The following is a 14,134-nucleotide window of genomic DNA, read 5'->3' as shown; positions in this document are numbered from 1 at the left end:
TTGGCGGCGAATAGGGGTTCGTAAATTTTCCACTGTTAGCTCTAATAGTAATCAACAGTAGCAAATATTAGGGTACTAACAATACAATTCGCTAAATCCTTTTTACAAGGCAACTAACTCAATCAAACAAGAACTTTCACCACAGCGTTGGACTTCATTATTATATTTTATTGGGAAAAGGGCAAGGCACGTTTGTTACGGCATTGTGTGCAATCAAACGATATAGAACCCACGAACGCACAACAGAAGGGCACGAAAGAGATTTATCAAAGATCGAAGCGTATGCCGAGTAATGCCTCCCTCAATGAATATCTTTGTACTCATTTGTTTTTTGAAAATGAGTATCTTCGTGCTTTTTCAACATAGACAACATAATCTACATATTTTTTCTGTATAAGTTTAAATTCTTCTTAAATAGTACATTCTTCTTAAATAGGGTAATCTATTTCTTTATGTTATTTTTTGAGTCCAGTTAACGTAGGGGTTGGTTGATGACAAGTAGGCCAGAACAGCATTGTAGATGAACATGTAGCAATCCTGAACGAATAAAGATGTTCTCTTAAGCATTAGCGCAAATACTCTTTAGGACAGTGGTTCTAAACCTTTTTCCTACCGCGCCCCAATTGGTAATTATCCTGTGCTTGCGCCCTCCCCCAGATATTACATATGTATCCTACGAAACAAAAATTAGGAATTCTTTGATAACATATCAGTGGGACTACAATAAGCTACAAAAGTTGACACTTAATCGGGCAAAGCGTGAAACAAAATTAAACTTTGCGTTAATCGTGTTTACAAACATGTGATCATACACAATGCAAAGGCTATATACAACAAATAACATTACACATTCGCGCAAAAAGGGGGGGTTACTGGTTAACAACCGCTGTTTTAGGGCGTTAAGAACAACATATTCGAAAATTTGATTTTGAATAGCTCAATACTTACCAGATTATCTATTATATTTGGTCTCAGATCACGAAGATCCTTCACGGTTCGGAAAACATCTACTTTTTTCTGAGCCATAAGACGTTCTAGAATGTTCACCAGGGCAATGAAAATACCAGTTGAATTTCGTCCATCCCTGTATAAGCGAAAACTAGTAATTGAGTTCAACACAAACAACACATTTGACTCGAACTTGAATGGATCGTGGGAACTAAATTAAGCCTTGATAAGCAATTTGAATAGGTCAAACGTTTATTTTAAGGATTATCAAAGATTTTTTATCGAACAAAAGATTTTTGTCCACGTGTACATGCTTCTGTGTTTGTCTGGTTTAAGAATTCTAATAGATGGTTTACTGTTCATTGGTCAGCAATTTGCAGCTATTGTATTTAAGCGCAAATTTATAATGACTGATCCTATTTTTCATTATTGGTATTTAGTGTTGTCCGATACTTGACATTTTATTCCGATACCAATACCAGATATTTTAAACAAAATTTATCACAATCCCATCCAATACCAAATACGTCGTTACGATGCTCAGATATTCATAAAATAAAATATGGGATTTTTAAGGGGTATTTTTTTTCAAGATTATTTGGGCAAAATTAGCTTTTTGGTAAAAAGTATGGGAACATCAAGTTGTTAGAGTTTTGTTTTTTGATACATTTACATTATAAGGTAGATATCGCTGATTTGCATCTCACATTAAAGCTAAAATCCCCATTTTAATTTGGTATCAGATCGGCACTCATACCAGTCTAGTATCGGACGACTACCGATACTACCACTTGGCATCGAGTATCGGCTCCGATCTGATATTATCGGCATCCATATTGTGTTTTAATATTGATGTGGGCACCTGTATTTGAATATACATGTTTTTTGTTAAGGTAGTTTCTACCGTAAACTAAAAACAAGCACATACTTGCAGAAAACAAGTACTCTCCCTTCTCTTGTTGCATTGTGTAGCAATCTGTGCATCGATGAAACAGCTTCCAGTATTGAATCTATACTTGGTGGCGCACCTGGGTTGCACCAGCCTTTGACGACCAGGTAAGAAATCTTCCTGGTTTTCTGTCAAGAGCACATATGTCAGCAGTTAGTCGCCGAAATTATTTTATTTTACTGTTTTTTACTTCTAGAAGACGAAATACAAGATTCAATATGGTACGTTTAAATATATAAAGTTCTACAGGGAACCTGTTCGCGCTGTCACGGATATTCGCGGTGAAACCCCTATTTAACTTAAAACGTACAATTTACGTATTGTTCCGTAAGTTCTAAAAGTGGTCATAAAAAAGTCAAGTCTGTTTAAGTCCATACCTTAATAATACCATTAACCTTGACCAACAGAGACTTCGCTGAATGCCCTTCGTCGTCATTGACGGACGTTATTTGAATGCTTATGTTGTTTCCAAGTAAAATCAAAGAGTTTGAATCAAATGAATCAAAACGGTCACGCTGGTCATCCTGAGAAAGAATAAGGCAATGTGATGTTATTTAAAACCTAGTCGGATTTTGGGTTAAAATGCAAACAAATGCAAAAGTTTTCGAAATCTAAATTTGAAGTAAAGTGTTGGCATAAAATATTTTTGTAAGCAAAAAAAAAGCAGGCCTATATCGTTAATAGAAAATAATGTAAAACTAGTCACCAGACTAACGATGACGTCAACTCGTTGCTCCACGGCAGCTTTCCAAAACACTTGCTCAGTTTTGCTGTCTGGTTGTTGAGACGCAATGAAGTCAATTGCGAAACCTAGGTTCTTTAGTTCAAAAATTAAGATGTAGGCCTCTTTAGAGTGACTAATCGGCCTCCATAGTGGTTGTAAGTTAATGTAACCAATGACAAACGCAAACCAAATCCTACTGTAAAAGATGAAAAAAATACCCATAGACTTGTTTATTCATTGTAGTCAATTTTACGAAAGCTATCACCAAAAGCCACGAGTAGTACTAAAGCCCAATTTAAAATAAGGGGTACTGTATACCGTATACTGGGATGAGATGTGGTTCTTTTCGAATGCGACTCTACTTAATTACTACAACTTTAAGTTCACCTAACCACTTCTAAAATCGATTATTTAAATATCCAGTAGGTTGCATTAACAAGAGACAACTCCGTGTAAACTATTTGCACGCTCCCTGTAGCAAACGTTTTTACACTTAACTGTACACAACAAACCTGTATATAGGAAGCATTCATCCTAACCACTTCCTGACGTCTATCCACCCACGTTGAGACGCTGAAATTATCGTCTAAAAGCATAAAAGCGTTAGTTTTAAAATAAGGTTAAATCGAAAAACATTATCAGGTGATGTTGGTCAATGTGTAGCACTGACATATCTTATCCGAGTTCCCCAATGATTCCGAAAAAGGCGCAAACTCTTCGGATCCAATCAAGTCCCTGTAATTTGTAAATTCATGGTATGAAACAGAGAAAGCAATATAGGTATTGATGTGATACTAATTAAGACATTATTTTCAGTGTACGTGTTCCAAGTGCTCATTATAACCTAAATGCTATACGTAGCGAAACATTGTTTCCTGATAGGAAAATAATTAACCAAAAAATTAAGGGTAGTCTTGGTGATTAGTGGTTTTGGGCTCAAATAGAAATAAACTATGCCTATATGGCGAGTGGGTAAACGAAAAAACTTTTACTAAAATTTGTTTTATAAATCTCGCTTACTTACAATTCGTATTTAGTCATAGTTTGGAGATCGCTTGTCGATCGGTCAAAGTCGGGAAACATTTCATGCTCAGCAAGCAGTTTGTGAATGAACTTGTACTCTTCCTGTTTCAAGAGGTATATGTGTTGTTTAACAATCTAATTCAGAAGGCCACGGTACTACTGGTACATTAAAAATAGCATAACTTAATATAACCTGCCTATTACACTTTATTTCTTGTCATATTGCAGAACAAAGTTGAGCCAACTGTCAGGTAAGCTACACGTGGCAATACTCAAATGTTAAGTAAGCTGCAAGTAATGATATATAATTGTCAATTAAAAACGGCTTTACTCACTAGGGTCTGAACCATGTCTGTTCGGCATTCCCTCATCTTTGACACAACAGTAGAAGCATCGATGTTCTCTTTAGCGTCAAGTTGGTCAAACAGGGTGTCCATGGCGATGTAAGTCCCCGTTCGTCCTGCTCCGGCACTGTGTAGGCATATGTAGGTAAGTATATCCTATTACGATGTAGTGCAATCTAAATAAAATATTGCCGACTAATATAAGTGTAGTGCTAGCTGGTGTAGTTTATTGCATTACACTAGGTCGAGCAGAGGAAAGCAAGGAAAATCAGATAAGTTAAATCTGGTCGTGATGAGAGACAGAGCCGGTCTTTTAAAAAGAGAGTCGGTACAAAGGCATAAAGCAGACACAAGCCGAAGGCGATGTATGGAATTTCACAGGAATATTGTTGGGCAGATAAATTACCGCTAGGTAGAGGTACAGAGTCGCTACAACGATATAGATGTGTGTATGACCTTTAAACGACATTGTTGGTAGATTGTAAACATTAGAGGATCAGGACTTGGTGAGTTTTTTAAATAAGCGTCGTTTGATTTTCAGTTATATAAAAAATAAAATAGAAGTCACATTTACTCTGTAATATTTGGTTTTAAAAGCATATTGATTTGTTTGAAGGGTTCAACAGATTACCTGCAATGAATAACTACTGGTTTTGATATATCTCTTAATTCTTCCACCATTTTTCTCAGGTAAATCATGTTCGATGTTGTCACTGGAATACCGTGGTCGGGCCACGTGGTATATTGCAGGTGGATCAAGGTTCTCTATAAACATAGTGAAAATGCGAAATAACACATACGGATTACAAATGGAACTATATGTAGTAGGCTAAACGATAAATACAAATACTGTAGTAGACCAACTTGTAAATTTCCCTTTTTCAAGGTGAATTTTCTTCTGATTATTCCCCCGACGTGGATTTCTTCTTCCAGAATGACGATCACAAGACCATATGTTTCCTGTTGTCCCAAATCTGGCCAGTACAGCTCACACTTTTTCTAAAGTCAAGACAACAAACAACAGTATGGTACAGGTAATGAAAAGTGCAATGGGATTTGTTTATTGCCTACAAAAATTATTTTTATGTGCGGAAGTTAAGTTGTTAAGGTGTTATTTAGAGCGGTCGGTGTCAGTGCCGCGAAATACAAAAAAAAATGTGGATACAAAATAATACAATCGTATTGGCTAGTCACCCAATTTATTCCTCCATAACACGTGCTTGGTAAATGTTCCACCACATGCTATTCTCCTTTACGATATTACAATTTTGGCCTTATCAGTTTCGCAAATTGCTACTGCGGACTCGGATAGTTTTATGTAGTCTTATTCGAGTTTTGAGATCCGATTTCGTATCAAGCAAAACAAACCGACTAGGTCGAGTCCCGAGTCCCGACTCGAGTCCGCAGCCTTTGTCGGTATAGTTAACCTATTTTTTGTCGCGTGTTTATATGCTTCAGCATTTGTTAACACATTTTACCTTTCCGTATTCTGTCAGTCTGGTTAACATTACAACCACCGAGGATTCTTGCTGCCAAACCATCAGCCAAAAGTCGGGAATGGTGTTTGGCTTTGGTCCTTGGGTAGCAATAAATTTCTTGTCATTTTGGTAGCCCTAAAAAAGTGAAGAAAGTTAACGCTACAAGGAAACAAAGTTTCTGTCAATCAAATTTGTTTTGAAAGTAAAATCACGAGGCCTTACCGGAATGTAGGAGGCGTTGATGTAATCGTTTCCTTCACTCCCACCAAAAACAAACACTCTAGAGTGGTCGTCTATAAAATATTGTTCATGCTTGGTTAAAATAGTAGGCCGTGTGTATTCACAACAAAGCAATGATTGTAAAGAAAATTAACTTTCTTTGAACACTATTAATTAAAATTGCCGTAACTAGCTAGCGATTACATTAAATTTAAAACGGATAATCGATATGTACACTTAAATGTAAATATGTTCTTGTACCGGTTTCGAGGTGCATTTAAATCTGATGTGGCTTGTTTGCAGGATTTCGGTGTGCTGTTATCAATTCGAATGATTTCCTACAAACATTAAAACTTTACGTGCAATATTTGGGAAACGTTACCTGAAATTCTTTGGAAAATATTTTGCAGTTTTCAGCCGAATTTTTCTCGTAGGCGATCTTCAGCTTAAATTTCTGTTTTTCTGCAGCTTTTTTCGGTCGTTTTATTTCCACGTTCACGTATGGATTTTCAAATTGTAAATTAAAAAAAAAAAACAGTTCCCTGCACGAATTGCATTTACGTCTACAATTCTAAAACATCTACAAACATTTTCCGGTGGTCGCGACGGTCCCGCTTTATTGACGTCATCCTGGCGGTTTTCTTCCACAACTGAAAACAATGCACGACAACAAAACAATAAACGACAGTATACTATGTTTGCTTAAACAAATAATACATTTTATCAAGCGAGATTTGTTTCTTGAACCTTACCGTTCGAATAGAAACTGACGGTGGGTTGAATTTTATCTTGTGGTTTCACATTTCGGGCGTATCTGTAATTAAATTCTCAGACCAGTGAAACGTATATAGCATTTAATTCTAATGAGACTAAAAAATGTAAATAGCTCTGACTAAGAGACATTAAGGTGTCCAAAGATTGTAATGCTATAGTTCAGTGGTCGACAAAATGTGGGCCGCGGCCTAAATGTGGGTCCTTGTGCCATTTTTAGTGGACCACTGGATAATTTATTTTTAGGGTAAATTTGTGATGTCGTACTAAACATTTTTATGCACTCGTTAACGAAATCCTAAATCCTCCTTATTGTCGTGAATTATTCATGCTAGAGCCCAATGATATAGTTGGTAATAATAAAGCAAACAGTTAAATCTACCCAGCATGAATATATTTGTTTTTTTATAATACAATCAACCTACAATACTATGATATTCATACCTTCTGTATACGACGCACCCAACAGCAATTAGAATTAGGAAAAGCACACCAGCGCCAACAGCGCCACCTAAATGTAAACACAACAAGCGGTTAATCACAGCTAAAGCTTGAAGCAACAAGTACAAGTAAGCAAATCCAAAGAAATAATTTCGCATGTTTCACTTACTGACTATCCGTAATTCAAAGTCAGATGAGGGGTCGCCATCTGTAATTCAAGGAAAATTGGCATTGGAAGAAATGCCAGGATTAACTGATATTTTAAAACCTGTTTTAATTTCTTGTTTCGTGGTTGACGGATTTGGAGTAGTCACTGCAGTTGAGGGATCAGGCAAATAACAAAATCCGTCCACGGCCTTAATCGTGCTTTCTCTCTCGCACGAAAATGATTGCACCTGTGTTTCAGTTCGCATTATAATATACGGAGAATTGCTCAAATGTTATTTCTGACGATAATACATGTTAAAAATAGTGCTTCAAAAGAGTAATTCAAAATAATAAAAAAATAATTTGCATTATAAGTTTACAATAAAAGTGGCCTGCCCTAAACCATTGGATAAAATTATGCTCGATTTTTCTTAGATCAGTTAAAATTTCATCATAAGCTTTGCCGTTTTAACTGTGGTTCGGTTGCACAACAATTAGGTTTTGAAATTGTGCCCTTTATAATTAAAATTGTGTCTTTTGTGTTTAATAACATTTTCGGTTAAATAAACTCATATTACATTTTTGGGATAAATTCATATCACATTTAAGGCCCTATGCCATGCCTTGGAAAGTACAAAAATAACAAACCGTAAAGGTAATATTGACCCCTCTTCCATGACTACTAGTGTCAATTGTAACTCCACCAAACCCTTGATAATTATGTGTGGTAAGTGTATGATTGGCTTCACCGTTGACACTAGAGGCGGTGATCTATAAACAAAATTCAGATTGAAGTCTAGAGAAAATAAGGTAAATAAAGAAACATTACTTTGTACGAAGTAGCATTTTCTAGCCAAGAACTTTCACGAAAGGCGATAACACAAGGCTGTGATGGCTTAACGTAGGCGTCAGTGATTGGATCCGGTCTGCCAAATCCAGTTGTGACGTTTTGAGTTGACGCAATGCTGAAGTTGTTGGAATCGTGAAATATAACCTTAGAGCAAATGTGGTATTCAAGTAGGCTAAATCGGAATTCACTCTAAAACTCTAAAAAAGTCGAATAAATTTACTTTTACGCGGTAGTTGGTACGTTGCTCTAATCCCGATATTTTGATGCGGTCATTTTGTAGTGCCTTGCTTAAATTAAACACATTGCTACTCTTTCTTTCGATTTCAATCTGCGGATAAAATTATTCCGAGTACTATGAACAAGGTTACCTTTTTGAATTACACTTTTTACTATATTGTTTTGAAAAGGAACAAAATACCTTTATAGTAAGATTAAGTTTCATTTTGGTTGCCACTTTGTTAAAATCGTTAGACCAGTTCACGTAAATAATTGTGGAGTTACATTTCTCCGTTGTTATCCATGTTGTCACTAAATGTTGAACAATAAATCACAACATGTTGATTGTAATCAGTTTCTACGTTGAAATTATGATGGTGAAAAGTGGTTTGTTGGTTGTGCATACTTACGATTTGATTTCACTTCACACGAGTAGTAGGCCAGTTGTCCCGAGCAGTTTCTATCTTCCAGATCTTTTATTTCATACGACAATGCTTTCTGTTTGCATGTTGTAGGTGTTGTGGAAAAGTTTGCGTTTTTTCCATCATTCCAAAGCCATAGCTTAGAACTTGTGTTGTATTGAGCTCCCACAAAAACGCTTCTCACTATATTAACTATATGACACTCGATAGTTGTTATCAAAAAATTAACACACCCTTAATGGAACATCAGGATGTAATATGAAACAATGGGCCGAACTTAAGTTTGGTCGAATGAAACTTCGCTCTCTTTGGAAGCGTAGAAAGCTGTAACATTTACAAATAGTCGTGACGCAAGTCACTTCGAAACAAACCTATGTCAATTTGAATTCAGCAAACCACAAATCGCTTGTCAAGTCGTGGGTTGCAACAGTCTATTAACAAACCAAATCTAAACTTACCATACTCCCATTCAATATAATCTCGTAGAAAATATGTGGTCAAGTTTGTTTTTTAAGGGGGGAGTCTGATACATTTATTTTACATGTCGTTATATACAACAATAACGTTTATATTAAATATAATAGCCGTGGTTTATAGGTATTTTTAGTTAAATAATAACGTAGAAGATTCTAAGTATAACTTACACAAGACCATGTACGGCATACACTGACATATAATTTAAAATTTGTTAGTTTTCTACCATGTCTAGATATTTACGGAGGCCGGTAAACCGTTTGTGATATTTTTCGGATACCTGGTAAATAATATGTTTTCTTTAATTGATCAAATCCACCGTAAGGACTATTCACATTAGTCAACCTGCTTCCACGTGGATCAAAATTTCTCAAGAAGTTGTATATAGGTTGGTGTCCTGTAGCTGGCGAGCTTCGTGCGTATAGGTGGAAGTCATCTGACCAACCTACATAAGCATATAAAGCTGTCAGAAATCTGGAGTCTATAAACCCATTATCCTTGGTTTAACAATTTGACCCTTCCTTCAAATATGATTCACAGCTTCGTTTATATGTGGATTTTATAGGAAACTTTTTACTGTGTTACATCATACGTACTATAATCAATATTAAACTGTTAAATCTGTAGGAGGTCTAAATTTTGACTAAAAGTTTCAAATAGTTTTGTTTTGGTACATGTATATTGTATATAAACTTGTGTCCAAACACATATTATTCACACTCTGACTCAACACTCACCTTCGTTAGTTGGGCAGCCGTCGGTGATTGGACCTTTATCTGATGGTTCTCCTGTAGTCACCACCCTCCATCTTATGTGATCATATTGACAAAAGTAAACTGCTTCTCGCTGGGTATCATTACTGTGATGCATGTTGATTATTTGAGGTAACAATAACCATATTGGCTCATAGAAATATGGGACTCCGTTGTTATATGAGCCGTTACGTAAAAAGTTAAAAGAAATCACTTTTTAAACAAATAACTTTACTTTAACCTATATTGCAATCTTAAACAAATATCAAATCCATGCTATTATAGTTTAGGCCAGGGAGCACAAACCCTTTTCATATATCAACATTTTCCGTCATCCTTCATGTTAAACTATACACTTATAATGTGCAGCTTAAGAACGGCCAGCATTTTGCATAACTTTGTCCCATTTATTTAAAAAAAAATCAGAAAATAAAACTTGTTTTGACATCTGCCTATATGCCGACCAACTTTTATAAAATTTGATTAATTTTTTTTACTGTTAATGGGTCTGTCTCATAGGTGTAGCTCAAGGAAGGGAGACTTTTTACACCCTATGTAATTACATTAAAACGAATTAACCTTGAAATTTGACAATCTCAATTTAAACAAGTTGTTGAAGGAGTTTGGTCACTCGAGAAAAAGTTTTAAATTTTGTTATCACCTTATTACAACACCGGATGCCTTCAGATAGGCATACTTAAATCGTTAGGCTTTTTCAGGATAATAGTAAAAGCAAGGTCCGGCTAGAAAAACAACTAGCCTGGGTGAGTTTTGAACCTACGATCTTCGCTCCCGGCTGAACTACACAGGCTTATAGTAAAAAACGACCATTTCCTGCCGCACCCTGTCTATCCTCACACCCGCCTGTTTGTTCACACAATCTTACTTGAAGGAATTTATTCAACTAAAAACGTTCGTATACACAATTTGTAATCAGACCCTGAGCGAGTGGGCTGTTAATTTAGTCCCGTTCAATTGAGGTTGTTTGTACAAACAGGGTGCAACAGGCAAAAGTGCTGTGATCGCTGCCCTCTGAGCCATAGTAGCTTAGTTGGTAGACCGGTGGTCCGCAATGGCCGGAGGTGGTGAGTACGAACCACACTACAGGCTATTTGTTTATCTAGCTATCTGATGTAATATATAATGTTAGCCGTTATCGTTGACCAGAACGTCTCCAGAAGCTCCTGGTCACAGAAAACAAATTGTGTATACGAACTGTTCACTTCGCTTATTACAATTACAAAACATTACATTCTGTTTCGTCCAGTGATTCCTGAACTTCCCTGAACCAAAAATTATGAATTAAATACAAATAGCTCCAATCGTTAGCCACAAATTTTAGATTAAACAATCTAATTTAACCATGAACGGTCGCTCTACATAAATTGCCTATTATAGCGTAGTGGTTAAACAAGTGTGCTCATTGCGGAAACCTGTAATGACGTAACTTGTTTTATTACAATTGAAAGAAGGATACCCTACAAATCTTGAAATGATTTTTAATTCTTGTAATCTTTTTTCTAGTTGGCCTGAAATATCATTAATTGTAATTTTATTAAATTCCCTTACGTTTTGTAGAAGTCCAAATACGACAGTTGCCCAAGTTCGTCCGACTTTGACCAATTTCCCAAAATTGCTGAATCTTTGGAGAATTTGTAAACTGTTTTATCCCAAACTTTGCCGTAAAAGATGTAAACTCTTTGAAGATCTTGAAAAAAGTGCGCTTTAGTACATTTCTTAAAGTTTCAAAAAATCAAAACTTTAGAATTTAGAAAAACAGCTAACTGAAAGGACAAAATTGAAATGTTATTTATTTCATTAGCTGTGTAGTAAACAAATATCTTAGTATTAATATCAGTGGTATTATATTTTCACATAACTGATAAAATCTACTTTGAATGATTTGAGCTTAAGTAATGACTTGACTTATGTCTGTGTATTTACTGGATTCTGTGCTTAACTCATGGTTTCCCAAACTTTTTTGGACCGCGGACCACTATTTGTAAATCTGTTTTTTCGCGGACCGCTAAACAAAGCAAAAAATAAATAAATCCCAATTTTACATATATACAAAACTGACAGCATCAATGGGAGTCCACACGTCGTTATTTATATTAAAAAGTGTAATAAAACCACTTTGAGAAAACGTGATAACCTTAATGGTTAATCTAGTTCAGTGTTTGTTAACCTATTAAAGTGGGGGCGCACCTGGCGAGCGAAGCGAGCGCGATATTTTGGGGGGGAGTATTCCGGCATTTCTTTCATATTTCTCGCAAGTTTCTATTACATTTCAAACATAAAAATTAAAAATGTATGTTCAATATGCTTTAATGCGTTTTTCGTTTGTACGCGACGCACTTTGGCACTTGGCAGTCAGTCTTAAACAGCGCAAGAAGCTCTAATCTAGTTCAAATGGAAGCATTATAACGTAAACAAACCTCATGTATAAAGATCGTTAACGCAAAGGGCGAAAATTTGAATAGTCAAAAAGTACGAGAAATGGACTCGTGTCTAGTTTGTCAAAGAGGCTGCGTGTCGGATAAATTACATACACAGGCCGGATCCTAGGTTTTCGACCCCTGCTGTACAACGTATATGCGTAACTTTTTAATTTCTTTTCATATCGCCATGGACCACCTGTGCAGTCGTCACGGACAACCAATGGTTCGCGGACCACAGTTTGGGAAACCCTGCTTTAACTAATATAACCTTAATGCGTTAAGAGGAAGTTGGATTGTTCCATCAACAATTTCTGTTAAGTAGAACACATCAAACTAAACAAGCATTTGACTCACGTTTTGTTACGAATCCAGGTTATACTGTCAACTGGGGATGTCAAATACTAAATACTTTAATCCGATACGGATAGCAGATATTCCAAATGTACCGCGATCCGGTCCGATAACGAATGACGTCATAACAATCGCCAAGTTAGCAAATTTGGTCGAATTGATAAGCTTAAAGCTAATTCCGTAAAGAATCATGTTCAAGGTATTGGACTTAAATTTCAGGTTTTCGTTAGGAATTCTATTTGTCGATTTGTTGATTAATATATCTCAGAATTCTATGTTTCCATGATAAAACCCCACATAAGATCGCAAACATGACTGTAATGCATAGTTCAATTATGTGTCGGATCGGCACCGATACCACCTGACTATCGGACGGATAGTGGTAATATCACTTTGCATAGAGTTAGGCTACGATTCGAAATTTTCGAACAACCTTGTTGGCAAAAGCAGCAGATGTTTCACACCACCTTCATCGTACAAATAGACTTACCCGGGTTGTAATATTTGTTTTGGATCTCCTGATAAAACTTATCCCTAACAAATTGATCTTTCAAAACAGCAAGAGATCCACCCAATAGTTTACACTTTGCTGCTGCCGTGTTCGCATCCACAAGTTCGTCAGATAAAGTGTAAATCGTATTTCCAACGTTAAATAGAGTAAAGATGTGCGCTGTAAACAATAAATAGAAGGTCATCGCAGATTCAGACTAAAAAGCGTTAATATTTCTTAAAACAATCGTAAAACGTTGTTCACCGAATAAATCTTTTAACCTACATTTTTGTTAAAAAGCTATACTTCTAAATCAACGTCATATAGAAATACACCTAAAAACAGCACCGCAGCGTTAATTCAAATAACCTTTTTTAAATCACTTAAATAAAAAAGGGCCATTATGTTTTATGGTGTGGTATGAAAATACGTCTTATAATTTTTGTTAACACGACGGAAAACCTAAGTGGCCACGAACGTCATCTCAGAGGGGCGATAAGCAGCACGGTATCTTCAAACAAAAAAGTGTTTTTTTGTAGACTGGCTAAAACATACTATAAAGATGGTCTAGTTTCGCGCAAAGCGTGAAACATTTTACCTTTACATTTTTAAAAGGTGCAAAATATACTAATTGGGGAGCATGGATTCGCACCAACCTTAGATCCGACCCTACCTTTAAAATGAATTAAAATATTCAGCAACAAACGAACCTTCTCCTTTTGTTATCCGCATAGATGAAATTAAGGCTAATACTAACAGAAGCCATAAACGAGCCACTTTGTCTGCCATTGAATTACAAGAACAAGTTTCAGTTCGGTATAGTGATAAGCAGCATAGGATAGATTGGTACCTAGCAAACTTCTTTCGAACTAATGTAAAAGATAAGAACCACGCTTTATCATTCTAATAATATTTGATTTCCTTGTCCTGTGTAGGTTGCGCGGGTTCAGTTATACCACACGTTTGTGGTGCCGAAGCAATAACAACACTAAATGAACACAAACAAAAAGTCAACCAATCCATTGCTTTCGAAGTATAACCATAAAATAACGCTAGGAATTTGTTTCTGTTTCATTACATAAATGCAGTAGACA

The 14,134-nt window shown here is 36.0% G+C and overlaps 1 protein-coding gene and 1 long non-coding RNA gene across 2 annotated transcripts; both read right to left on the bottom strand.

Annotated features, from left to right (window-relative positions):
- Positions 1-450: 450 nt before the first annotated feature.
- Positions 451-7,310, bottom strand: LOC146139421 (receptor-type tyrosine-protein phosphatase epsilon-like). Its single transcript, XM_083392436.1, has 14 exons — positions 7,166-7,310; positions 5,689-5,759; positions 5,467-5,601; positions 4,853-4,987; positions 4,620-4,753; positions 3,980-4,115; positions 3,646-3,746; positions 3,292-3,356; positions 3,134-3,207; positions 2,604-2,714; positions 2,275-2,421; positions 1,877-2,025; positions 949-1,084; positions 451-537 (listed from the first exon to the last, which is right to left on the bottom strand). The coding sequence occupies exons 1-14, from the start codon at positions 7,308-7,310 to the stop codon at positions 451-453; spliced, it is 1,626 nt and encodes a 541-aa protein (XP_083248562.1).
- Positions 7,311-8,313: 1,003 nt separating this feature from the next.
- LOC146139420 (uncharacterized) lies at positions 8,314-9,399 on the bottom strand. The gene is made up of 3 exons (XR_014501286.1): positions 9,287-9,399; positions 8,521-8,724; positions 8,314-8,422 (listed from the first exon to the last, which is right to left on the bottom strand). It is a non-coding gene; the product is annotated as an uncharacterized LOC146139420 (long non-coding RNA).
- Between the last annotated feature and the right edge of the window lie 4,735 nt (positions 9,400-14,134).

The sequence above is a fragment of the Ascidiella aspersa genome, chromosome 6 (assembly GCF_963924565.1).
Source record: "Ascidiella aspersa chromosome 6, kaAscAspe10.2, whole genome shotgun sequence".
Classification (NCBI taxonomy): Eukaryota; Metazoa; Chordata; class Ascidiacea; order Phlebobranchia; family Ascidiidae; genus Ascidiella; species Ascidiella aspersa.
This window is presented reverse-complemented; position numbering and strand designations above follow the sequence as displayed.